Below are 26,569 nucleotides of genomic sequence, written 5' to 3' on the forward strand. Positions count from 1 at the left end.
GGTAATGACAGCGTGAAACAATGTCCACAGCAACCCAATGGTACAAAGTCTACTCCCAATTTAGACCAGGCACTCTGGGGTGCGTTCAGGTTTCTTCAGGGATGCGTTGGAAAAATGCCTAAAAATGGCCTGAAAATTGTACATGAGCAAGAGGGTGGATCAAGCCTGCCATTTAGTTACAAGGCCACCAGTTATTGTTGAGCACCATTACAACCTTCTGCCGCCAACATCATCACAAGCAATGACATCAGTTGAGGTTGAGGAAGAGGTCAGGCACCTTGCACAGCAACCTTGTTTGTCTCCACGTCTGCCCCTCTCTGCCAGCACTGGGGTCACATTAGAGTGAGAGAGAAACCAATGAAGAAAAGAAATCTTGAAAGACTAGCCAGCACCAGTGTGCAAAGGTGTATTTGCTTTGGAAGAATAAATCACCTTTAACATTGGGTGTCCTAGGTGTGTGGATGTTGCTGCATCATGCAAACTATTAGTTTAGTTTTTTACATTTTAGAATAAGGTGCCTCGAGATTGTGCAAAATGTTGACTAAAAAAAGTTGAAAAGCACTGCCATAAACAGTCTTTTCTGGGGTTGATTTGCACAGAGTGGAACCAAAGCAGAGATGCCAATCACTAGCTTTTATCTGAAGGACTGATTAGGTGGTACAGGCAAATGCCTGACTTTTGTTTCAGTTTTGTTTGCTCTAGATTTTGTTAGTCATCACCAAAGTGCATTCCTGGTTCCCTGTATTAGGCTGTATCATCAATTTCCTGTGATTTGCTAATTTCCCTGTCCCAATTCCAGGTGAAAGTAATTATCAGAAAACAATGACAATTAAAAAAGTTAATTAACCTAAAAAAAAAAAAAATTAAAGAACAATTGTATGGGAATTTAAATTGTGATGGTGATTATTTAGAGCAGGCCCAAGCATCCAGGGCTTCATGAGTGAAAAAATGTCTGAAGGCCGTTTCACACTTGTTTTTTTCCAGGTTTATGTAAAAAGCAATAGGAAACTATATGGGTCCATTTACTCCTACACGTATGTTAACATGCACACAGAACAACGTGAATCCAATCAGATGAAATGCCTTGTCATAACTATCGTAAGTAATCAGACTTCTACATTCATTTAGCTCCAGGAGGTCTGAAAAAAGGGAAAAGGTGAAATCTTATTGGCTGCTGCAGACAATACAGGCATTCTTTTTTTCATACACTTGATAAATGAGGCCTATAGTGCTGCTACAGTGGCTGAAGGGCACCTGTTATTTAGAAGACTATAGGATGTAATGGATGAGGGAGAAGGTAGGCACAGAAAACCTATGTAACAAAAACCTAATACAGCAAACATACCATTCCCCTGCTTTTGCCACATCAGGTGACTGATCTCTTTGCTCTTTTTGTGTATAAATAGGAAAAGTGAGCGCACTCCAGTGAGCGACAAATGCACAAAAAGGAACTACAAGCCCTTCCAACCAAAATAGAGACAATATAAGTGCAGCGCTATAGGTAATGTCCAAGTGGCAATTGAAATATATACGATCTTCAAATATGAAAGTATTCAAGATGATAGACAGTTCAGTGATGGGGGACTCGCAGGGAGTATAAGTGTGATCCAATCCCAGGAATAGATAAATTGCCCGCTTACCAGAAGCGCAATTACAATGCGCATGTACAGGTTACATATAGCCGTGGTCCCATGTAGGCGCTGCTTTATAGTACCCAGATGGTCCGTCGGTGGTAAGACGATACTGGTCCGGTCGGATCACACTGCTCCTTGGGTCCGCACAGAGAACTTAAAAATGCTGGGGCTGGAGATCCTGCCAGTAACAGCACTTCCTGTTTCAGGCTGACAGCGCTAAACTGCTGCCTCAAATATAGCAGCAAAGTTGTCAGTTTGCCATGTGCACTCCTTCAGTTGTTTGTTGGACTGCAGACAGGATCTCAGTCAGTGGCCAATGGCGATTGGTGGGAGCAGGGAAACTATGTGGTGATTGGTGGGATCAGTGTCTTTCTACGCGGTGACTGGTGCAAACAGTGGAGACTCAGTTAACGGGCTTCCTGTTGCTAAGAGTTACAGCTCCTAACACGCCGGGTAGTACAGGGGGATGTACCGTATCTTTGCTCTTTTTAATGAACCCTCCACCTGCACCTGAATCACTTGACTTTCATGGGTATTCTCCTTGCCCTATCATGATAGTGATCAAACACTTCCAAAAACAGACTAAAACCTTTATCATTGGACATCAATCTGAGTGTCAGCTTCCGCTACTTCCCTGATTGTTATTAGAGTAAATCTGCATTTCTGAAGAAGTCCCAGCATGCCAATGGCAATGAACATGGATACTTTTTGTGGATTTGTCACAAGAAGCCTACTTCTGCCCCAGAGTAACAAATTAAATGAAGCAAATCTCCAAGCAATAATGTGAGCTATTTCAAGGCAATCAGATTATTCTGTCAAAGAAGACAACATGCACTCCACAAGGTCAGACTCTGCGGACACAAGCTGGAGGAGGCTTTCAAGTTCTGTCACTGGCCATAGGGCTTTCATTTTGAGTGTGATACCCTCTGTACAACACGAAAAAGAAAAAAAACACACCAAAAAGGCCCTTCTAAAAACTTTAGTGTTACAAAGTAGACAAGCAGAACATTTATAATGCACAGGGTGCTTCATTCATTTATATGCAGGCCTAAGCTTACATTTTAAGTCCACATTAAAGCAATTTGGGAGGAAGGGGAGGGGTATCAGAAGAAGCACCTGTTTCTCCTAAATGAGATCAAACACCACTACGGTTCCCAGTTAAAGGAGAAGTTCACCTTTGCATAAAAAATAATAAATGCACATATTTTTGCAGAAAAAAAAAATGTGCATTGATCATTATTTCCTGCAGGATCCTGGAAAGCATTGCACCCACGATTAGTAAATCCTGGGTGCAATGTGGGCTCCTGCAGACATGTCCTCTACCTTTCAGTCGGGACCTCTGTACAGGCTTTTCTGTTTCAAAGCCAAAAGAACAAGTCAATGCACTCCAAGAGTGCTCACCAGTACCCCCGCAGTCCACTGAAACTACAAGTCCGTCAGCCACAGTGGCAGTGGTAGTTTATACTAACTAATTAATAAATGAAGTGGTTGTGTGGGCGGAGCTCTGCACAGCTGTGTTGTTTGTAAAAACTGACGAGTGCGAGGAAAGGAACCCCTGCCCGCTGTCACAGGAAGGGGGTATCGGGGAGAGAGGGCAGGAGCTGAAACATGTTACATGTTTCAAACGTGGACTTAGCCTTTAATGTGACCCAATGCTGCAGCAGTTGTGTATAGTAGTGATGACAGAAGGTAAGTAAAAGGCCCAACTATCACTGGTGCCTACATTGGTGCAGACCATATGACCAGGAAGCAGAATGCAGTGGAATCTCGAAAATCAGACAACCTTATGCCAAATTCTAAGGTCTCATTCACATGGCAGATTCACAACTGCTCACAGACCATTGTGGCTGTCTGCAAGCAACTGCATCCAGGGGTAAATGCTCTATATATAAACAGCGTCCAAGGGCGATCATCTGTCCACCAACTGCAGGTAATCTCTCCATTAGCAATTACATCCAGATACTGGTGGACAGCTACAGCTGCTGTCAATCGAGCCACAAGAATCCACTGGATTTTTTCTGAAGCTGGAGTTAAAATGCCGTGTAAATGAGATCCAACACTCCTACCAACAGGATTTAATTCCCTGTTAATGTCTAGAGAAAATACTGTATGTATTGCTTCACAACTAAAGTTGGAATTTCACTGTCCAACTCTTATTTTCCACTAAAAATCCACATACGAATGGTTGTTTTAGTATATTATACACAGTTCTAAGTAAGGGTACGTGCAGGTTTATTCAAATACTGTATCCAAAAACACAAATATCCTGTAGCAGATAATCCAATCATCATTTACTCTGGTCAGATCAGCAAAGAATATAATTTTTATTTTTCGCTCAAAGTTACTGTCCTTTGTACATTACAGAACTTTGAGTTGCCTTACTGATTAACTTCTGTAGTCCAGTAAACTATGCTACTGCATTTGATGTAGATGTACATACAACTATTTTATGTTTGTAGTAGTCCATATCTGTGAGTGTTTTATAGCTTCTTCATACAAATGACATTCATTTATAGGCCTATTAAATAGTCCAATAAAAAAAAAAAAAAATCTGTTAAGGGTAAGCTCTGACCACTGGCTTCTTAAATAAAACCAGTGCTAAAATACATAGGCTGCTATTACTTAGTTCTCCGTTGCTTGGCTGACATACTAATCCAATGGCTTTAACACAATCTCAGTATGTGACCTGTAACAGTATGCAGAATAGACATTCACTTGCTGCATGCTTGTTTCAGGTCAGGATTTAAAGTATTTAAGTGCATCTCTAGGCATCCTCTGTTACTTTAAGAGATCTTCTCTAACTTACTGTGATGTCTCTGCGACCAGGAAGTGAAGGGAAATTGCCCCAATGGTAAATAGACCACACACACAAAAAAAAAAAAAAAAAGTGTGTGTGTACATACATATACACACAGAGTGCTCAGCATAAATGAGTACAACCCATTTGAAAAGTAAGATTTTCATCAATATCACAATGAACACAAGAACAATCTCCAACTGAGTTTTATAGAACATTTGTGTCGCTCATTACATGAAAAGTAAGGTTAATAATATAACTTGGATTACAAAATATTCAGTTGTACTCAGATTAGTTGATGCAAAAATGAATACACCCCACAACAAAAACTACTATATCTAATATTTTGTATGACCTCCATGATTTGTAAGGACAGCACCAAGTCTTCTAGGCAAGGAATGCACAAGTTGGCGACATATTGCAACATCAATCTTTTTCCATTTTTCAAAAATGACCTCTTTTAGACCCTGGATGCTGGATGGAGAGTGATGCTCAGCTTGTCTCCTCAGAATTCCCCATAGGGGTTCGATTGGGTTCAGATCAGGAGACATACTTGGCCACTGAATCCCTTTCACCCTGTTCTTCTTCAGAAATACAACCGTGGCCTTAGATGTGTTTTGGATCATTGTCATGTTGGAAAAGTGCATGATGACCAAGGACACGGAGTGATGGTAGCATCTCCTCTTTCAATATAGAGCAGTATATCTGTGAATTCATGATACCATCAATGAAATGCAGCTCCCCAACATCAGCAGCACTCATGCAGCCCCACAGAAGGACACTGCCACCACCATGTTTCACTGTAGGCACCATGCATTTTTCATTGAACTCCTCATCTTTGCGATGCCATACAGTTTTGAAGCCATCAGTTCCAAAAACATTTATCTTGGTCTCATCTCTTCAGCATACAGAGCCCCAGTAGTCTTTTTCAGCATGGGCCCTGGCAAATTCTAGGTCGTTTTTTTTGTGCATGGGCTTAAGGAGGCTTCCTTTGTGGATGACATCCATGCATGCCATTCCTCCGCAGTGTATGCTGTATTGTGTCACAGGAAAAAATCTCCCTAGTTTGGCTACTTCTTTAGCTAACTGCAGTGAACTTGCATGGCGATTTTCTTCAACCCTTCTCATCAGAAGATGCTCCTGTCGAGGTGTTAACTACCGTGGATGGCCTGAACGTCTCTGTGAGATGGTTGCAGTTTCATCTTTGTTAAATTTTTTAATCACTTTTGCTACAGTATTCTGACTGATAAGTAAAGCTTTGCTAATCTTCTTGCAGCCTTCATCTTTCTTGTTTAAAGAAATTATATTCTTTCTCAGGCCTTGTGACATTTCTCTTCCATGTGGTGCCATTGCTGACAGCATGAAATGGGAGGGGTTTTCTTTGTTAAGTAACGCCCTTTTATAATCAACTGTCTGCTGGACACCTGTTTAAAGAATAATTAGACTTACCTGTAGTTGAATTCTTGTTCATTAGGATTATGTGGTCTAAAATTTAGAATTGCTCCTAAGACTTTCATTGGGGTGTATTCATTTTTGCAACACAGTCTTGAATGAATTTGTTAGGAAAAAATACTTTGTGTGTGCAATCAATGGTCCACATTTGTGGGAGTATTTTGTAGTACAGTGTCTCATAGAAAATGTTGATTCTGTAAGGAAAGTTAAGGTTTCCTGACAAATATGTTGGTGTGTGTGTGTGTGTAAAAATTTAAAGGAACACATTTTATTCAGAGTATAGCATCAAGTCAAACTCCTGGGATATTGTTCTGGTTAGTTATGTAGCAGAGGGGGTTGGTAATCAGTTTCAGCTGCATTGGTTAACAACAGGTGCACTAGATGGGCAACAATGATACAACCCTCAAAACAGGAATGGTTTTCCAGGTGTAGGTCACGGACATTTGTTTTCACTACTCATCTTTTCTGGCTGTTTTTCACTAGTTTCGCATTTGGCTCGGGTTAGTGTCACTACTGGTAGCATGAGGCAATACCTGGACCCTATAGAGGTTGCACAGATAGTCCAACTCCTCCAGGATGGCACTTCAATGCATGCCATTGCCAGAAGGTTTGCTGTGTCTCCCAGCAAAGTCTCAAGAGCATGGAGGAGATTCCAGGAGACTGGCAGTTACTCTAGGAGAGCTGGAAAGGGCCATAGACGGTCCTTAACCCATCAGCAGGACTGGTATCTGCTCCTTTGTGCAAGGAGGAACAGGATGAGCACTGGCAGAGCACTAAAAAATAACTTCCAGCAGGCCTTTGGTGTAAATGTCTCTCACCAAACAAATCAGAAACAGACTTCATGAGGGTGACCTGAAGGCCCAACTTCCTCTAGAGGGCCCTGTGCTCACTGCATGGCACCACAGAGCTCGACTGGCATTTGCCATTGAACACCAGAATTGGCAGGTCCACCACTGGCACCCTGTGCTTTTCACAGATGAGAGCAGGTTCACCCTGAGCACATGACAGACGTGAAAGGGTCTGAAGAACCTCATACCTGTGCACTTCCTCCCCGCATCCATCCCCCCTCTCTCGGTTGCACTTCTGAACGCCCGTTCGGTTTGCAACAAACTAACTGCCATCCATGACCTCTTTATCTCCCGCTCCCTCAACCTCCTAGCCATCATCGAAACCTGGGTACAGGCCACTGACACTACCTCCCCTGCGGCACTCTCCCATGGAGGTCTCGTCTGGTCCCATTCACCAAGACTGAGCGGTCACAAAGGTGGTGGTGTCGGCCTGCTCCTATCACCGCTGAGCACCTTCCAGGTCCTCCCTAACCCCCCCTCCCTAACCTTCTCCTCCTTCGAGGCTCACTGCATCCGGCTCTTCTCACCCACCCCCCTAAGGATCGCAGTGATCTACAGGCCCCCCGGATCCATAGCCCGCTTCCTGGATGACTTCGCCGCCTGGCTTCCCTTCTTCCTCTCCTCTGAGCTACCGCCTATCATCCTCGGGGACTTCAACATCCCCATCAATGACAACACCCCAGCTACCTCCCAACTCCTCCACCTAACCTCCTCCTTCACACTCACACAATACACTCAATCCTCCACCCACATCAATGGGAACACCCTGGACCTCGTCTTCTCCCACCTCTGTACCCTCAACCACTTCACTAACACCCCCTTCCCTCTCTCCGACCACCACCTCCTCACGTTCTCCACCTCCCCTTCCCCTAACTCCCCCCCCCCCCCCCAATGCGCCAAACCATCACCAGCCGCAACCTCCGCAACCTGCACCCGGCCCCCCTCCACTCGGCTGCCGACCGCTTACACGACAGCATCCTTCCACTGTCATGTCCTGACCTAGCCACCTCCACGTACAACGACTCACTATCAGCTACCCTAGACTCTCTGGCACCCCTAACCACACGCAACATCAAACCCAGACCGCTCCAACCATGGCAGAACGACCACACTAAATGCCTCAAACGTCGCAGTCGTGCGCTGGAGAGACTATGGCGCAAAACCAGGTCCCCTCATGCATTCTCCCTCTACAAATGTGCCTTCCTCACCTACACCTCCTCCCTCCACGCCGCCAAGCAGGCCTACTTTGTTAACCTGATTAACACCCTCTCCACCTGCCCTCGCCGACTCTTCTCCACCTTCAACTCCCTGCTCTCTCCCCCCCCTCCTCCACTCAGTACCTCACTTACCGCCCACGAGATTGCCACTCATCTCCACAACAAGATTGACGCAATCCGCAAGGACATAGTCAACTTGCAATCTACCTCCCCATCTAGCCTCCCCCCTTCCATCACCCCCTCATCTCTCCCCTCCTCTGACCTCGCAACGGCACTGCCCCCCACCACACCCAAGGCCCTGCCTACCGTAACCCCCCCATCACTGCACTCCTTCAGCCCTACTACCACTGAGGAAGTCAGCAGAGTCTTCTCAGAAGCCCGCCTCACTACCTGCCCCCTGGACCCTATCCCCTCTCAACTCCTCCGGTCACCCCCCTCTTCCCTCATCCGCTCCCTTACCCACATCTTTAATCTCTCCCTCTCTACTGGCGTCTTCCCCTCCCCCCTAAAACATGCGCACATCACCCCCATACTCAAAAAGCCCTCCCTGGACCCCACTGACCTCAACAACCTCAGACCAATTTCCCTGCTGCCACTCACTTCCAAGCTCCTTGAGCGCTTGGTCTTCGATCGCCTAAGCGCCCACCTGACTGACAGCAACCTCCTTGACCCACTACAGTCCGGCTTCTGTCCCCTTTACTCCACCGAAACTGCCCTCCTCAAAATCACCAACGATCTACTAACCGCCAAAGGCGACTACTCTGTCCTCCTCCTCCTAGACTTCTCCGCGGCCTTTGACACAGTCGACCACCCCCTCCTCCTTAATAAACTACTCTCCCTTGGCATCAGAGACACCGCTCTCTCCTGGTTCTCGTCCTATCTATCCCAACGCTCCTTCAGCGTTTCCTACAACGGTGCCACCTCCTCCTCACTCCCCCTCTCTGTTGGGGTCCCCCAGGGCTCTGTCCTTGGACCCCTTCTCTTCTCCATCTACACCTCCTCCCTTGGCAAACTCATACACTCCCACGGCTTCAATTACCACCTCTATGCTGATGATACTCAAATCTACCTATCCACCCCTCACCTCACCCCCACATTCTCCGCCCGCATCACTCACCTCCTAAACGACATCTCTGACTGGATGTCGCTCCATTTCCTCAAACTCAACCTCTCCAAAACCGAGCTTCTCATCTTCCCCCCAGCCCGCCCCCCCCCCCCCCATCCTTTCCATCACTACCAACACCACCATCAATCCCGCCCAGCAAGCCAAGGTCCTTGGCGTCATTCTGGACTCAAACCTTTCCTTTCAACCTCATATCAAATCTCTCACAAACACATGCAGGCTCCACCTCCGGAACATCTCCAAGATACGCTCCTTCCTTACCCCAGACACCACTAAACTACTAGTACACTCCCTGATTATCTCACGCCTGGACTACTGCAACTCCCTCCTCACCGGCCTACCCCAGTGCAGGCTCTCCCCGCTTCAGACCAACCTGAACTCAGCGGCCAGACTCATCCACCTCACCAGCCGCTCCACCTCTGCCACCCCCCTCTGCCTCTCCCTCCACTGGCTCCCCATTGCCCAACGCATTAAATTCAAATTGCTCACCCTGACCTATAAGGCCATTCACAACACTGCCCCTAACTACCTCACCGACCTGATTCCCAGGTACCACCCTACCCGTACCCTTCGCTCTTCACAGGACCTCCTATCTTGCTCCCTGGTCTCCTCCTCCCACGCACGACTGCAAGACTTCTCCAGGTCCTCCCCCATCCTCTGGAACTCACTACCCCAATCCATCAGACTGTCACCTTCCCTCCTCACCTTCAGGCGCTCCCTGAAAACCCACCTCTTCAGGGAAGCCTACCCCACCCTCACCTAACAGCCGCTGCCCTTCCCTCCTCCTACCACTCCATCCCCCACAGCCGTTTCCTCCTGTGCCTCTACCCCCTCCCTCCTAGATTGTAAGCTCGAAAGAGTAGGGCCCTCTTACCCCTTGTGTACTGTTTGATGTTACTGTTCTGTTTCATGTATTGTCCCCCCTCTATTGTACAGCGCTGAGCAAACCCTTTGGCGCTATATAAACTCGATAAATAAATAAATAAATAAGCCGTGGAGAACGCTATGCTGCCTGTATCATCGTTCAGCATGACCGTTTTGGTGGGGGGGGGGGGTCAGTGATGGTCTGGGGAGGCATATCCATGGAGGGACACACAAACCTCTACAGGCTAGACAATGGCACCCTGACTGCCATTAGGTATCGGGATGAAATCCTTGGATTCATTGTATAACCCTACGCTGGTGCAGTGGGTCTTGGGTTCCTCCTGGTGCACGACAATGCCTGGCCTCATGTGCTGAGAGTATGCAGGCATATCATGTTTCAGTCCATCCGATCTCAGTTATGACCTCGTCCAGATCTGGGAGGAAATACCCCAGGAGACACCATCCGGCATCTCATTAGGAGCATGCCCCGACATTGTCAGGCAATTGTCAATTAAATTGTCAATTAAATTTCAGCAAAATGGACTAGCCTGCCGCATCATTTTTTCGCTTTGATTTTTGGGGTGTCTTTGAATTCAGTCCTCTGTAGGTTGATAATTTTAATTTTCATCAAACGATGGGGCACCCTTACGTTCCTAACACATTATCCGTATAGATATCCAGCAGGAGATTTTTCCCCATTGAGATCTGATGTGTTTTCAAAGTGTTCCTTTAATTTTTTTCAGCAGTGTGCATACGCATAGGTGTAGCTGGCAGCTCAGAGGCAGAGACTTCCCTGCTGATGTTCCCCCATGTATAAGAATCAAGTGAGAGAATAATCACCCTTTGCTAATTGTAATGTCAGTATTGGGTACACTAATTTTTAACTTTTAATACAGGCAAAATGTGCTCAAGTTACTAACTCAGCAGGTGTGGGAAGCAGGGCTAAAGGGGATTTGCTTTGTTACTGTTATGTAGGAGGCTACACACCTAGTAAACTAATGTTAATGAGGAAGGAAAACCTTAAAGCTGCTACAGATCAGAGGTGAATTAGTATACAGGGGAAAAATTTACTAATGAAAGCTAGTTGCAATCAGCAATGGAACTACAAGATGTCCTGCCGAGCAGACTCACTGTTTAGACTGTCAGAGAGGTCAGGTGCCTGATGGATGTGATCAGAAGTCTGAAGAGAGGAAGTGGGAGATGACAGCACAGGATCCACCAAAATGTCTAAATCTGAAACCTTCCAAGGACCTGGAGATTTTTTCACACACTCACCGTCTCCCTCTAGTGGAGGATGACGAGTACAGCCAGACACCCCAAGGTCAGGAAAGAATGACACATCACCGGAGGGAGAACAGTACAAAAAATACAAAACAGAGAGAGAGAGAGACAAAGACCAAGAGACACAAGACATAGGACAAGACATTAGGATGCAAAAAAGAAAAAAGTGATGCGAGAAATGCAACACATACACTAAAATTGTACTAAAAATAAAAGAAAAACTGCACTTTGCAAAGCAACTTTTAAAAGGGAAGTATTGGGCCTCATTTTGTTTTCTATTTTATGAGCATACTACAATTTTTCACCTGTGAGTGGTCGAAATGAAGTGACCATTTATATTGCAAGATAGACAGATTGATCAGAACAGGGAAATATTTACGGCTCCACTATATTCCTCAAAATATAGTAACAGCTTGCCCCTTGTTCTATTAACTCCATCCTCTCTCATTGCAGGGTTACGTTAAGTTTTCCTGTTGAACTCAAAGAGCACTGCTAACCACATCTTACTAGTCAATACCAGATATCACTAGATGACACTGCAGGCAACTAAGCTAACCTCGTGCTCCTGATATCCTTAAACCACGTGTCAAACACAAAACACGCGGGCAGAATCCGGCCTGCCAGCCCATTTCAGGTGGCCCTTGCTCCTTTCCTGGAGCTGCGGCACCCCATTCTTCTCTGCCCCCACCTTGCCTCAGCAGCAAAGAGAATGACAGAAATCCTTCCACAGATCTTGTACCTCTCTGTGTAGCTGCAGAACCCCCTGGTCTCTGCCTCCCCTTGTCTCAGCATTCAGCAGGTTCTGGCAGTTGACTCCAGCCCTCCTCTAGTCCTTCTTCAGACCCTGTACTTTCTCTTGCCTTCTGACGGTGGTGCCCCCCACCACCGTCAGAAGGCAAGAGAAAGTACAGGGTCTGAAGGAGGACTAGAGGAGGGCTGGAGTCAACTGCCAGAATCTGCTGAATTCTCCCTCTTGACATCTGATATAAAAGGGTGGAGTGCTCTGGACATCTAGTCTTACAGATACAACTGGTTCTTTGAGAGCAACCATAATGCTGATGCAGCCTGCAATGAAATTGGGTTTCGACACCTCTGCCTTAACCAATCATACTTATGAGAATGGGCAGCCAGGTTGGATTTCTTTAGTAAAGAACATTCATTTAGTTTAGCACCATGGTAACCCGGGCAGGATCTGTCCCTGGACATGAATATTTGGGTAAACCAGTGGCCATGTTAAATTCTTATTCATTTAAAAGGATGATTGTTTAAAAGCTGGCTCATGCCTGAACATCCAACCTCTATCTTATTCCTTCAACCAACTGCAGTCAGGAAGAGAAGTGTAGAAAAATCTTAGGATGGGTGTCCTTAAACTCTGCCACCTTCAGCTCATCTCCCAAAATGCAAAAGTCTTCTATTCACAAATTGGTTCTTAATGGGACTTAAAGTAAGACAGCCATGAAAAAAAAGCTCCTATTGCTGGTCCCTCCTAAAAATTTAAATTGCTTGACTTTTTCTGCATTCCATGCTTCATAATTTGCTGAATGCGAACAAGCATTTGGATCAGAAAAGAAAGATCTCCTAGTCCGAGGCTCAAAGCACTGAAGTCAGCAGATATGACAGCCAGGCAACTAGCATTTTGCAAAATAGGTTTTTTAAATTAGCTTTTCTCATGACAGGTTTCCTTGAGGACCTTTACTTCCCCTTTAAAAATAAGGCTGCAAAAATCACGACATCAGATGCAAGTTAACACAGACGATGGAGAATGGTCAGATTGATCATTACAGCATGAAACAGAATGTACAGAATGATTAGAATAAACAAAATGATCACAAAAAAAAAATACAGCTTCTCACCAAATAGAAGTCATTCTGTCTACAAGTCACTAAGCCCTCAAAACTGTTGACAGTTAATTCACATTAAACAGACTGCATAATGCAGCTAAACAAGTATTCATTATGTCAGATTATGAACAAATGAACAAATGAACTATCACCCCTGTACAAACCAAGCTGCACCTACTATGGGGTCAATTCCCACAATGTTTACCACATGTGCTGCTTTTGCTGTACCTTATTTTCATCATCAGTGTAGAATTCTCAGAATGCCTAAATCATAAAAGCGCCAATTTGATGTTAATATTAGATACAATATTTCTTTCTTTATTTTAATTAATTGTATTGCAACACTTGCTAGTATGAAAATGTAGGCAAGTGTCAAATTGAAATCTCTAATAAAAATGCACCTATAATTTATGGATGCACCAATGTTGCGTCAATGACACCAACATTGCGTCAATGTTTTCCCTGTCCCCTCAGTGTAAAAATAACTCACCTCCACTGATATAGCCTATCCCTCCCCACTAGCCTGTATCTAAGGACCACAGAGCTTATGCCCCCCCCCCGGAGGATTGCACTGCAGATTTACTGGTCTGACTCAGCAGGGCAATTGTTAGACTACTGCAGGGAGACCACTGGTCTCCAGAGAATTTTGGTCCTTAACTGCAGGCCAGTATCCAGTCATTCCTACATGGATAGGACAGTCATTAAAAAACAGTTCGAGCTTATTTACACATGTGCGGTGTGGATTAAAGCTCAGGTTTCAAAGCTACCAGTAAATGACACAGTAGTTGTTCAGTGGTTCATGTCAGGTTTACATCAGGTTCAGGACAGGATTATCTCAGGATTTTATCCTGTTCACACATACACAGTTTAGTAACGGTTCCCATAGAAGTCAACAGCCTGTAATCTGCACCTGAACCTGAAGGCACTGCTCAGAAATCATACATGACATTTTCAAACCGCACTAAATCCACACCGCCAGTGCACCGGCTTTATAGGAAGCAATGTTTTTTCACGTCATGCGGATTGGATGCAGTTCAAACCAATGGTGGGTGCTATTTTACAAAATATTTTAACTAGGCTTCATTAGGTCAGCAACTGTTCCACCTTAATGAACTGACCCGAAATGTCTTCATCAGCAAAGATGAATAGACTGTGTGAAGGTTTTCCCACCTCTAAATTGAGACTGTAGTCAGCACTTCTCTGGTGCTAATGTGTACCCACCACACACTCAATGGTGAGTCATGAAGATACTTCAAGGGGCTGACAGGTCTCATCCATCACTATGGATTTCATGACAACTGAATAGTTCCCACAAAGATATTCAGGCCACACTCAGCTTTCAATTCTCTTTATTGTGACAACTTTATAAAATTTAAGAGAATTTAAATTCCATCAGCCAATGATTGTTCTGCATGAACAAGCTCATGCTCTCTAAAGGTATGAAAGCAGAGAGTGCCCTGAATATTTCTTTGTGGAAAGACTGCCAGGGAATAGGATGAAGGAGAGACGTGCAAGAGGAAGCGTTTCATGGAAAGGATTTTGGTTTTTACACTTCCAGTCTCCTATTCAAAAAATAGCTAAATGTAAGAATAAGTCCCTTTGCTTTGTTTTGTCCCATTTATCCTACAAAATAAAGTAATACGGTTGAACGGAAACAATTTAAACAAATGATGACAATGGTCTGTCCTTGTGTTCCATCAACCTACCAGACTTAGAGCGTGTGTGTGTTCCAGTAGCAGCAAGAGACAGGGACTGAGGTTTCACTGGATCGGCAGGCAGGGTATAATTTACTGTGCTTGGAATCTGGATGTAAGGACCCACAGCAGCGACTCGCCCAGATGCCAATGTAGACTGAGGTGATGGTGCCCCGTTAATGCGATTTAGCTGTAAATAAATCCAAAACATACATGAATCACTTTGTCTTCTATAAATTGAAATCTTTTGACAGTCTCTGGGTGACACAAGGCATCTTCATATAGAAGAACAAGATGGGAAATCCCATCCGTGACAATTCTGCTCCTCTGTTCATAGTGCCTACAGCCTAGCAGCAATTGCAACAGTGAAATCATTCAGTTAGGATATCTGCTCAGGCTTGCAAAAGCTACTAGACCCCTGACCATAGAGAATAATTGGTAAGTAGTTATATCATCCGAAAATATATATATTTTTTTTTTTTTATAGTAGGAAAGGGTTACCACAGCCTCTCTCAAACTTTTCAACACAGAGGAACCCTTGAAATAAATTTCCAGTCTCAAGGAATCCCTGCAAAAAATTTATATAACTGCAACTCATGATATATTAGGGTGATGGTCAGTGGGAAGAATTACCCCCTTATGGATAGATCAATAGTGCCAAGTGGGAACTTATCTGAGTGGAAAAAACTGCTCCTTGCTCAAGGAACCCCTAGAAATTTCTGGAGGAACCCTGGTTGAGAAACCCAGGGTTAGAACCTCAGTGTATGGTTTTCTGCTTCTTTAACAGAGAGATTCAGTCTATCCTTCATGACTAATATCACCTGGACAGAAGGCCATAGATGTTATAGTCGGCACTGGAACAGGAAAAAAGCAAAATCCTTCAATGGGAACACTTGTCCAGCTGACAACTGTCCTAGAGAGAATCTCCACACGCCTTGGAAATAGTTTCTCACTTTCTATTGTGTCCCCAGGACAAGAAGTGAATGAAAATCTCCCCAATGGTACAAATAAAGAAAGAAAAACTGAAAAAAACAAACAAACAATCTAACTCTTCCATACGTCATCCAAACCTTCAACAAATCTGCACTAAAGGAAGAGTCATAACAGGGAAAATTTACTCTGCCAAAAGTTGAGCTGCAAGATTAGCAAAGCATGAAGAGTAAGAAGAAACATACAACCCACAAAAGACTCTGCCATGAATCACATTATAAAAAACAAGAGCAAACATCATGATGGTTGTACATATCCAACTCAGTCGGTCATAAAATAAAGGGAAATCTAGGATGACACAGGTGAAATAGACTTTGGTGGAACATAATAAGCTGGTGGTACATATGAAAAACAGTCAAGACATATAGTGGGCCATTGAATAGTTAATCTTACGGGAATGTTCTCTTTTTGACGTGCCTCAACTTTTTTCTTGTAGAGCCGTTCACGAAGTTCATTTATACGCTTGTCCATGATGGCTACTTCCATATTGCGCTTGTTCAACAACTCTTTTTGCTGCTGGAGTTTTGTGTTCTGCTCCTGGTTGAGACGGTTTCTAATCTAAAGTGGAAACATGGAAAACCTTTGAGCGATTATGACTATTAAATGAGCAACCTCAGATATACTACACAAGTTTTACATGTGAGTTTTCAAATGAGTGCCTGTGCAATAGCAGAAGTAGACTGAGGACAAGAGCATGACAGAGGCAGAAACTGTACTATACTGTCTATAGAACACACTTTACTGATATAAATGCTACAGGGTCAAGTAAAGAGTGAACAGACGCAATTACTATGATAAAATATTGGCTTCCCTTTCAGGCACTACTGGGTGGCCTATGTGACATTTCAGTCAAATCCCAAGTAAGCCTAAATCAACTCCCACCCCCATTCCAAGACTATTCTATCTACCCTGTAAAAGGAAAGATGTCTATACTTACCTATTCTGAAGTCACTCCAGTCCAGTCACATGATCTCCCCAGCAGTCAGCTTTTGTGTAGAGGAGATATTTCCAACAATGGCTGCAGAGCCTGGGTGATGACATCACCTATAGACATACAATGGGGCATGCATTGTTGGCTGTCCTTCCTCTACATTAGGCTAGCGCTGGGACCCGATCATGTGACCAGACTGGAGTGGCTTCAGAATAGGCAAGTATAGAAATCTTTTCTTTTACAGGGTAGAGAGAACAGTCTTAGAATGGGGGTGGGATTAGATTTAGGCTTAGTTAGAATTTGACTGGAATTCCACTTTAACTGCCTACATAAATTGTAATGTATTTCTGAAGTTTTCTCCATTTCCCTTTATCATGATTCCGTAACACTGCACTACTGCCACTGAGACACAGAAAAGGAACCTAAAGACCGATAGGCTTGGGGAGCTAAGAAAATGAATGTAATGCTAAACTCCAGGCATATGGAAAAAAAAGTCATAAAGCACATACAGTATACAGAGGCTGTTTTATCTACCAAAGGAACTGTACTTCTTGTATATCCAGTGCTAAGACCAGACTTTTCTCTACTACTACACAGTTAGGTCTCTTTTTAAATATCTGCTTGGTGTTAATCTTTAAAAAAGCTGCTGGGAAAAGCATGCAGCTCTGCTGAAAATGGAGATAGACGTTTCAGAGTTTTCCCATTAAAAAAATAAATAAATAACTGGACTGAAAGAACAGGCTGCTTTTGCCAAACTTTCTTTAAAAATGCAGGTCTGGAGCTTTGATTTCTCTTGCTTCATGCTTATTCCAAGTCAGTGAGAAAAACAAATTCAGGTCAGCAATGGTGACTTACATATTTTTTCTTTGAATGTTATCTTAACATTGTCACTGCTGCTCACAATAGAGTCAGCCATGTAGGCATGAGCTATTTCAAATAATGCAGCTTATCAGTGCAGACTTCAGGATGCAACACTTTAGACCTTTATATAGCAATATGAAAATACTGTGGTGAGTAACAAGTCAAGATAATTAGGCAAAAGTCATCCAATAATCCACCAATAGAAGAAACTGATCACAAAAGGTTCTCCATGATTTATGACAGCAGCGGCTGCCTTTAATAAAGTCTGCATCCACATATTGACTCAAGGTAGTTCAATTTATTGATGTTTTACTATTAAGCCAGTTACCTGAAGCTCTTGATACAGTTTCTTCAGCTCAAGTGCCGCAGGCCCAGTCATTTGTCCATTGTAGGTCTGGAATCCATTTAACTTTCCTTTCCGCAGGTCTTCCAGCTGCTGCGTGAGTTGCTCCACTTTCAGCACCGCAGCCTGCAATTCCTGCTGCTTCTCCTGGAACATGTCACTGATGTGCTCAATCTCCGCTGCTAGAACATAAGCAGATCATCAAAAAACAGTCCCAAAGCCATTAGCAACAAGCTCAGAATTTTTAGGTCATTGATGAGCTCAGCTCCAGGGGAGGCTGTGGTACCAGGGTCCCAGGTATCCATTTCAAATAAACTATGTAGGCACATCAGTACTCCTCTTCAATGTTTATCAGCCAGAGATTAGGAATTGGGCTAATGGAACCTAGAAATATTTACATGGTCTACAACACTTTGCCTTCCTTTTTTTCTTTATATATACTAGGGCTGGCCAAACGTTGTGCAATTTTCTTTTCATCAACCATGGATTGAAGGAAAGAAAAATCACTAGATTACCCCATCAACACAATCAGTGTTGATGGGGGAATAGCTCCCTTTGAGCTATTGTATTCTGGAAGCGGGAGGTTTCCCCACTGTCAGGATACAATGATCAGTGCTGCAGTGATCACACACATGGAAAAGAAAAAAACAAACCTCTGATGCAGGAGCTTACTGCGCATGCTTCAAAACGCATTACCACCCCCATCCCCTGTCACTTCCGACATTGCAATTCACGCCTCGATTTGGATACACAGCTATCTCTGCACCGACTTCCTGAGTCGGACGGACCGTGCTGCCGCTGGACGGCTGGATGCCCCATCCCTTACATCAGGAATATCAGTTACATTTATGAGCCTTTTAAACTTTTAATCTTGTAAGTGCATTTTACTATTTGTGAACGATGAAATCAATATTAAACTTAAAGGCGCCTTCCGTCTTTATATGTTCATGTGCAAATATATGAACTCTGTACAAGTACATTTATAGTGTGATTGTTTTCTGGTGTGCACTATATTCTCATATATAGATTATATGTAGAATTTTATGCATTTTAGGTTAGGACTCATTTTAAGGGTAGGACCCGTCTGTTGTAGACAATGTTTATCCAAGACCAAACTGTTCTTTTTTCAATTTTGGATGGAGTGGGAAGTACGGAGAATCCCGCTATTACTGTCTGCGTGCCCACTGGGGAGATTGTGTCCTATACTTCTGCTGACCATTGTCACTATGATAGAAATGACTGGAAATACAAAATTCAGGGTTATCCGAAGAGGAAGAGAGGGGACATTTCCCCTCATTTTGGATAGATCTTCTCTCAGCACTTGTTAAGTCTCTGGAATATGAAGCAAAAGCAACTCTCCCTAATGGGAGACTATAGCAGATAGAAAAACGGTAAAGTTTTAATCAATATGTATGCTGTTCAAATATAAACAAAAAAAAAGTTTTGACTTTAGATATACTTTAAGATTAAAGCGGAACTTTACCCATAACAACTTGATAATGTTGTTTAGCAAGGAACATACATTCCACAATAATAATTATGCTATCAAAATTAGTGTGTGTTGTAAATTGCCTCCAGCATTGTTTCCGTTTCTTCTTGCTGGAGGTTGACATTTTGCTGACGCCCAAAGCACCTCAGCAGCAGTAAATCTTTAGAATGTCAGCAGGTCACCCTCTAATGGCTCTGATTTTTTTGTACAGTGCCAATAGAGAACAGAACAGGGTGGAACAGTGCATTACTGGATTTTAAGCACCACAGACACTTCTTTTTAATGTTTTACAAAGCTATAGCTGAAAAAGGGGCCAGTCTGAAGCTATCTAGTGGGACTCAATTTTCTGACTAAAGTTCCACCTTAAGGTTCCTTGCACTCAGGGCTGTCTATGAGCAGTGCTCCCAGGAGGGACAGTTGCAGCATCCAGCCCATCAACGTCTATGGTAGGCTGTAGCTCAATGAGGGCTGAACACTGTAACAAGTAGGAACCCATGTTTAGGGCATGTACAAACATTTCTCAAATACATATTATGCTTGTAGCATAAATCGCTTAGTTAAATAACGTACATAGATTGCCATTCATGACTTTGCTGTAGTCCACCTGTCCTCTCATGGCTCGAATCTTCTTCAGCTTGTTCTCCTGAGTTTCCACTCTCTCCTTCAGCTTCTGAAGTTTCTCAGTCTCTGAAACAGTCTGCAGCTGGCGGCGTTCTTGTTGCTTTAGATACCGCAGACGCTGCTCCTGCCAACCCAGCAGAAAAGAAGAAAAGACTTAGCTGGTACAGGAAAGCCATTTTCATAATTAAACAAAAAAAAAAGAGAGCTGGGGGTTTGGCACACACAGGAAAACAAACAGCAGCAATATAAACATGATGTCCCACACATCTGTGTGGCTTCCTCTGCCTGATATTTCCTGCGGCCTGCAGGCCCTTCCTGATGGAGCAAAATGGCTCCCTGTTGTCTAGTCCTGTGGACCCAGAAGTAAATACAGATAAGTGCTGGAGAGATAATAAAAAATTGTTAACTGTGATGAGCAGAAAGGCAGAGATAGCAGAGGAGAATGACTGCCAACTAAACCAGCTGAAAGCTAAGCCAAGGTCATGTGATATCAGTCACTGGTATGGCTTGGGCCACACTTGATCTCATATACACAAGCACACTTTCATCTTACAGGCATGCAATCTCTATGGCTTTAAGTTTGTTGAAACTGGACCATCACACCTGTATTAGTTTGTTGAGCAAGTCATTATTCCAACTTCATCATCTCAATCCCCCCACCCCCTCGCCTTCCACCAACTGCCATCAAGCCCTTACAGCTATAACTACCCCCACTCTGGAAAGGTTTTCCACAAGATTTCTGAGCATGTCTAAGAATTTTGGCTCATTCAGCCAAAAGAATTTTTACAAGGTCAGGTAGATATTGGTTGTGAAGACCTGGCTTGCATCGACATTCCAATCCACCACAAAGATGTTCAGCAGGGGTGAGGACAGAGATCTGTGAAGGCCATTTTATTTCCTCCACACAAACTCAGTAAACCATGCCTTCATGGAACTGTGTGTGTGCTCTGGGGCACAATCATGCTGGAACAGAAAAGGGCTTTACCTACCTAAACTGTCACTTTAAAACAACCAAGGTTGGAAGTGCATAATCCCCTAAAATTCCCTTGCATGCTGTAGCTTTAACTGGAAACATTTGAACTCAATTTGCATATTTTGGCCAGGGCACGGGCCATTTTGAATGTACAATATATATAAAGAGCTGTGTACATTTTTGGCGATATACAATACCTGTATGAAATAAGTAAATTCTTTCTTCTGCTACCTTTAAGCTGACCATAAAGAGCTCCATTTCCATACAGTATGACGCAACATGAGAACTGAACTTGCTCACCTTGGCCACCAACATCTGTTGCTGGTTCTCGATCTGCTGCTGTTGGCGGGAGGCCATGTCTTGCAGCTCTGAGAGAGTCAGCTCCACACGTGGATTCCCCACCTACACAGGACAAAGAATAATGGAACGGTAAAAAAAATGTTCAGGCGTAAATACTAAAGAAAAACCTTATTTTAAAAGGAGATGTAACAAATTATAACCGAAGCACATTCTCTCCTCATTTCTTCGTGTTCGTTCAGGTGAGACATTCTGGGGGAGGCGATTGTAATGCTGTAATGCTGAGTCCTTTACTAGATAATCTGCTTTCAAACTCTACTTTCCCCACTGCCCAACATTCTTCTGATTCCAGCATCACTACGGGAATCCAGAAAATCCCTTCAAACTCCTACCTCAATTCAAATGTTGGGGTTTAAAGCAGATTTTCTATCAAAAGGACATTGAATTGATGTGTGCTTTGCCCATGCAGGCTTCCTCAGTGCCAACCCCAAAAGCTGCCAATATTTACCTTCATTCCCCTGCTGTGAGCGAAGAGACAAAGCCTTCTGTAAGCTGCATGTCACTAAGCACCAGCACTATTACGCAGGAGTAAGGGCAGCGAGTCGCATATTTTACATACCCGAAGGTGCCAGACTTTTTTTTTTTTTCTTCTAGTTATCTGAGGTTAAGGCCTCTTTCACACAAGCCATACAAAACCATATGCCCATGGAGGGTCATGTTTATTGGCTCAAGGTTGCACAGGCGTTCCATGCATCCCTGTACAGGCAGTCCCATTACTGTCAATTGGGACAGAGCAGCTGCACGGACACAGCCGCTGCTCCCAATGGGACATCCATGCAGGTACGAGTACACGGCTCTGAACACATCCAAGATATATGAACATGGCATAAATGAGAAAGGAGCAAAAAAGGTACTGAGTTTATGGTGCCACTTTAAAGTAAACCTGTTGAAGTAGACTGCATGCGCCAAGCACAGGTCATCTTACAGCCAAACACTTGTAAATTTAAAAAAATTAGGAAAATTCTCATCACATTTGGAGGACATGACAAATGTTGTTTGAAAACATTTTTTTAAAAATGTTTTTGACATTCAGTTTTGAATTATATAAACTTTCCCAAACGAAAACAACATTTACAGTCAGAAATTTGTTGAATTTTTTTTGTCTGAATTTTCTCACATCTGTGGTTGAAAACAAACCCCAAACTGACCCCACTAACAATGATAAAATTGAATGACCATTCCTAAAAATGAAGCGTCCATACAAAATTCTACTGGTGTATGGACAGCTTTAGGCCCCTTTCACACGATCAAAGCAGAACGGGTGGTGTCCCCATTGGAAAAATTCCCCTGTATTACTTTTCTGGGGACAACCAAAAATGTGGAGGTTTTTTTTACTTTCTCTAACGGTAAACAGGACAGATAGATAGGATGAATCTCCTTAACGGGGGCAAAGACAGCAATAAAAACCCAACAGGTGTTCCAATCCATCTCCACTCTGTCCAAAATAAAAAAAAAAAAAAAAAGTTTGCATTTAAGTGATTCTAAAGGTTTTGTTTTTTTTGTTTTTTTTAAGAAAAAAATAAACATGTCTATACTTACCTGCTGTGTGCAGTGGTTTTGCATAGAACAGCCTGGGTCCTCCTCTTCTCGGGTCCTCTGGCAGGCTCTCCTGGCCCCTCCCTCCTGTCTGGTGCCCCCACAGCAAGCAGCTGTTCAGATGATTGACCACTGACATGGGTGCTTACAATGATCAGATTTTATGTGAAAAAGTACACAAGAAGTTGATGCCTTCAATGAAAAATCATATAAAAAGGCTGAGATTAGAGAAGCATGCAGCTGAAGTGAAATGCAAGTCTGCTCCCTTCTATGTTACTGTATCCTGTAATCTAACAGGCACCACACTGACCAATAGGGAGGTGGGAGAGGCTGGCCTGCCTAGCATTTTATAGGAATGTTGACATTTGCATGTGAATTTAGTGGATTTTATCTGAGGAACCTTCTGAAGGTAGGTATGCTCTGATGGTCATTGTGGATCAGTCAGAATTGCAGCACCAACTTCTGGGCAACAGATGGCAGTATTACAAATGACACAGATGGAAAGCTTTTGTCTAAACAAAAAATGGTTGAATGTATTTAAAGCAGCTGACTACCTAGATTGAACCTCATGACATGACAATACTCAGCAGTCCAATTCCTAGCATTGCAGTTATTCTTAGGAAAGAGAGAAAAAAAACATGTAACCTGAGCCATTACGGATTCTGTCAATTTACTAATAACTTCCCTGAGTCATGGCAGCATATGAAGAAACTGGCTTCCAAATAATGGCTGGGATGCGCCTACTACTTACTGACAGCCGCACAGCCTACACTCAATAGTTAATGCAGATCCTCACCCTGAAAGAAAAATCCCTCGTCCACTAATGGCACTTTTTTTTTTTTTTTTTAAATGTCACTGTCCCCCCCCCCATGAATGTCACTTGCCTAGAAGAGTGACATGCCCTGTGCTTCCTGTGCCATGCAGGTCACATATCCCAGGAGGCATAGTCCTTCTCAAAGGAATATGGGGCAGGCCTAGTGGTGCAGAGGCCCACCAGTTGAAAGTAGAAGAGTTGGCAGTCTCCCAATGATGTCACAGAAGAAGTTGGCGGCACAGGGCCCAAGTGGTGGCAGTAGAAAAGAGGATCTCAGCGGAGCAATGCTGGATCTGCTGCGTGGGTATCTTAAACTGTGAAGAACCTGCAACCTGGTAATCAGGGGGCTAAAAAGAAATGGGGGGGGGGGGTGTTGGAGGGCAAAGATATAGTTTAAAAAGTGTTACTAAACCCACAACAGTAAAATCAGCCTGTATATGCAGAAATCATGCTAGTTATACTCAATGTGGAACCAAAGGGGTTAATTATTAACCAAAGAAAACTCCTACAAGCCTTAGCTAGTGCTGGGCTGGGCACTGATAGGAGTCACAAGCCTGCTCTAACTTCTTATGATAAAAGATTTTTAGCAGTTTATATTTACTAAAATAATTGCATTTCCATATAGTGTGTACTGTGGGAAACCAGATATAGTGAATGCAGGGTCCTGGGTTTAGTAACATTTTAAGTATAGGCCATTGAGACAAAAGCGCAAAAAAAAAAAAAAAAAGTGGTGGGCGTTGCTTGCCTTTAAAACTAAGCCTTACCCCTGAGATACCACCCATACCTTCCTGGTTTGGACAAATCAATTTTTTAGTAAAAGTAGAATTGAGTAAATATTAGTAGCAGGCAACTGAAGGTGTCTTACTCTTACAATATACACTGATCAGCTATTGGGATCCGGCTCGTTTGGCACAGGCAAATCCTGCCTGCAGTGATCGATGCTCTCGGGGTTGTGGCCATCATGGTGATGTATTGCATATCTGGTGGTCATGCCCGAGGCTGCTTCATTTTTGGTCTCGTGTGTTTGGCCTCCTTTTCACTTTGTTCCATCTTTCTATACGACGAGATGCTCGGTATGCTTTGCTTCATTGTCCCATACCGGGCCTCTTGGCTCACCAGCAGAAGTTGGCTTCCTATTTGTTTTTATCGGCCTCTAGAACAATTGCTCAGGCCTGGAAGAGCCAGTTTGTCCCTCTTCAGGGGGTGCAGGATCGTATGACCGCTATGATGCTCAATGAACACATGTCGAGTATCTCCAACGACTCCCAATGTAAATTCTTGAAAATATGGGAGCCGTGGTTGCAATATACCTTTCTCACGCTCCCCCCGGCTAGCCTGGGGATGTGATGTTGTTCGACTTTGGTGTTCTTGGATCCCTGCTCTTGGTTTGGCTATCCTTTTTTCTTTTGTACTTCTCCTTCCTTTCCCCCCTTTTTTTTCTCTGTTTGCTTTGGTGTGGCAGTGGATAGCTGCCTTTAGTCTGAGTTATTATCAGTGTTAAATTTATGCTTTGTTATTTAAGTGCCATTGATGGCCCCTGCATGGGCGTATCTTTTGCCCTGTTGGTGTTAGAGCACTGATTTCTCTAATTTCTAGTTCCTCTATGTGCAATTGATAGCCCCTGCGTGGGCGTGATTTGTAGCTCCTGTGTTGTTATAAATTAATAAAAACCATTGAAATACAAAAGTGGGTTCTTTGAGCTCCCAAATATTGACTGAATGATACTATTTTTTGTGTTTGGACTTTTGCATATATGACATTGTAAAAAATTTAGGTTTTCTTTCAGAGGAGGATCTTATATCACTTTTGAGATGCTTCGTATACTTTTTGACATCCCGCTTCGGGAATATTATTATTGACAGATTAGACATTTTTTCTTCTCACATTTTGGTCTGATACCTTCATCCTCGATCTCACTTTTCGAACATATTAGACGTGACTCTTCCAGGGGTAGGGGTCTCATTTCGGATTTGTATTGCCAATTTCTGGTTGCTGCCTTCCCATCTCCCCCCCTTTATAGACAGAAGTGGGAGGAGGATGGTGGTATCACCTTCTCTGATGAGGATTGGGAGTCCATGGTGGATAATATATGTAAGAGCTCTAGATCTCTTTCTGTCCAGGAAACTGCCCTCAAAATATTAACCAGATGGTATTATACCCCATCTAGATTACATATCATGTTTCCAGGGACGTCCCACCTTTGCTTCCAGGGCTGCGGCCTTACTGGTACCTTAGTGCATATATTTTGGGACTGCCCAGGCCTCTCATTGGTATGGCGCAAGATCTCGGATGCGGCCTCCGCTGTGGCAGAGGCCCCAGTGCGTCTGTCTATGCAGTCTTGCCTACTAGGTGCCTATATCCCGGGACTGAGATTATGAGGCTAACCCATACCATCTGGTATTTTGGTTGATTGAGTCATTTTCTTGGTAGCTATATAGCTTTACATACCCTTCTACTTATACTTCTCATGTACTAATTTCTCTTCTCTTTCTTTCCTTTTTTTACTTTGCATGGTTGTACCATGTGAAATATGCATTACAGACGTGCCTTGCTCCTGTTGTATGCTTTACTTGATGTTGTACTGCCATTTTGTAGTATATTTCTTGACAAAAAACAAAATAAAAATGTTTGTAAACGAAAAAAAATTGAGGTTTTGTTGAGGAGTACTGGCCTTTTTTCCCCCACAGGTTTTTATTGCCGCTTACCTACTGAGTTGTTTGATAGGAATTAATGGGAAAGTTGTAAACAAGCACAGAGATAATAATAGATTTTTATCAGAGTGCAGAAGTATTAGAAGAGTGCATATATATGAGAATCTCTGCCAATGCTTTTAGAGCTGTCTGGAGACTTCCAGTCCTGGTGATGCCTGCATTCCCCATTTCTGCTACAGGAGTCACAGGGAC

General features: G+C 43.5%; 1 protein-coding gene across 3 annotated transcripts in view; it reads right to left on the reverse strand.

The window, feature by feature from the left end:
• PPP1R13B (protein phosphatase 1 regulatory subunit 13B) overlaps positions 1–26,569 on the reverse strand; it is a 167,402-nt gene that overhangs the window by 17,790 nt on the left and 123,043 nt on the right. The window contains exons 5-10 of one of the 3 annotated variants that reach the window (XM_089657262.1): positions 21,260–21,361; positions 19,936–20,110; positions 17,862–18,058; positions 16,135–16,299; positions 14,764–14,941; positions 11,067–11,219 (exon numbers count right to left, since the gene is read on the reverse strand). In XM_089657262.1, coding sequence (XP_089513388.1) covers positions 11,067–11,219; positions 14,764–14,941; positions 16,135–16,299; positions 17,862–18,058; positions 19,936–20,110; positions 21,260–21,361 — 970 coding nt within the window. The remainder of the gene's footprint in view (positions 1–11,066; positions 11,220–14,763; positions 14,942–16,134; positions 16,300–17,861; positions 18,059–19,935; positions 20,111–21,259; positions 21,362–26,569) is intronic. The other 2 variants (XM_089657264.1, XM_089657263.1) reach the window with 2 other exon arrangements.

Source organism: Staurois parvus, unplaced genomic scaffold (genome assembly GCF_062004578.1).
Source record: "Staurois parvus isolate SC_StPar_1 unplaced genomic scaffold, SC_StPar_1.0 ptg000978l, whole genome shotgun sequence".
NCBI lineage: Eukaryota > Metazoa > Chordata > Amphibia > Anura > Ranidae > Staurois > Staurois parvus.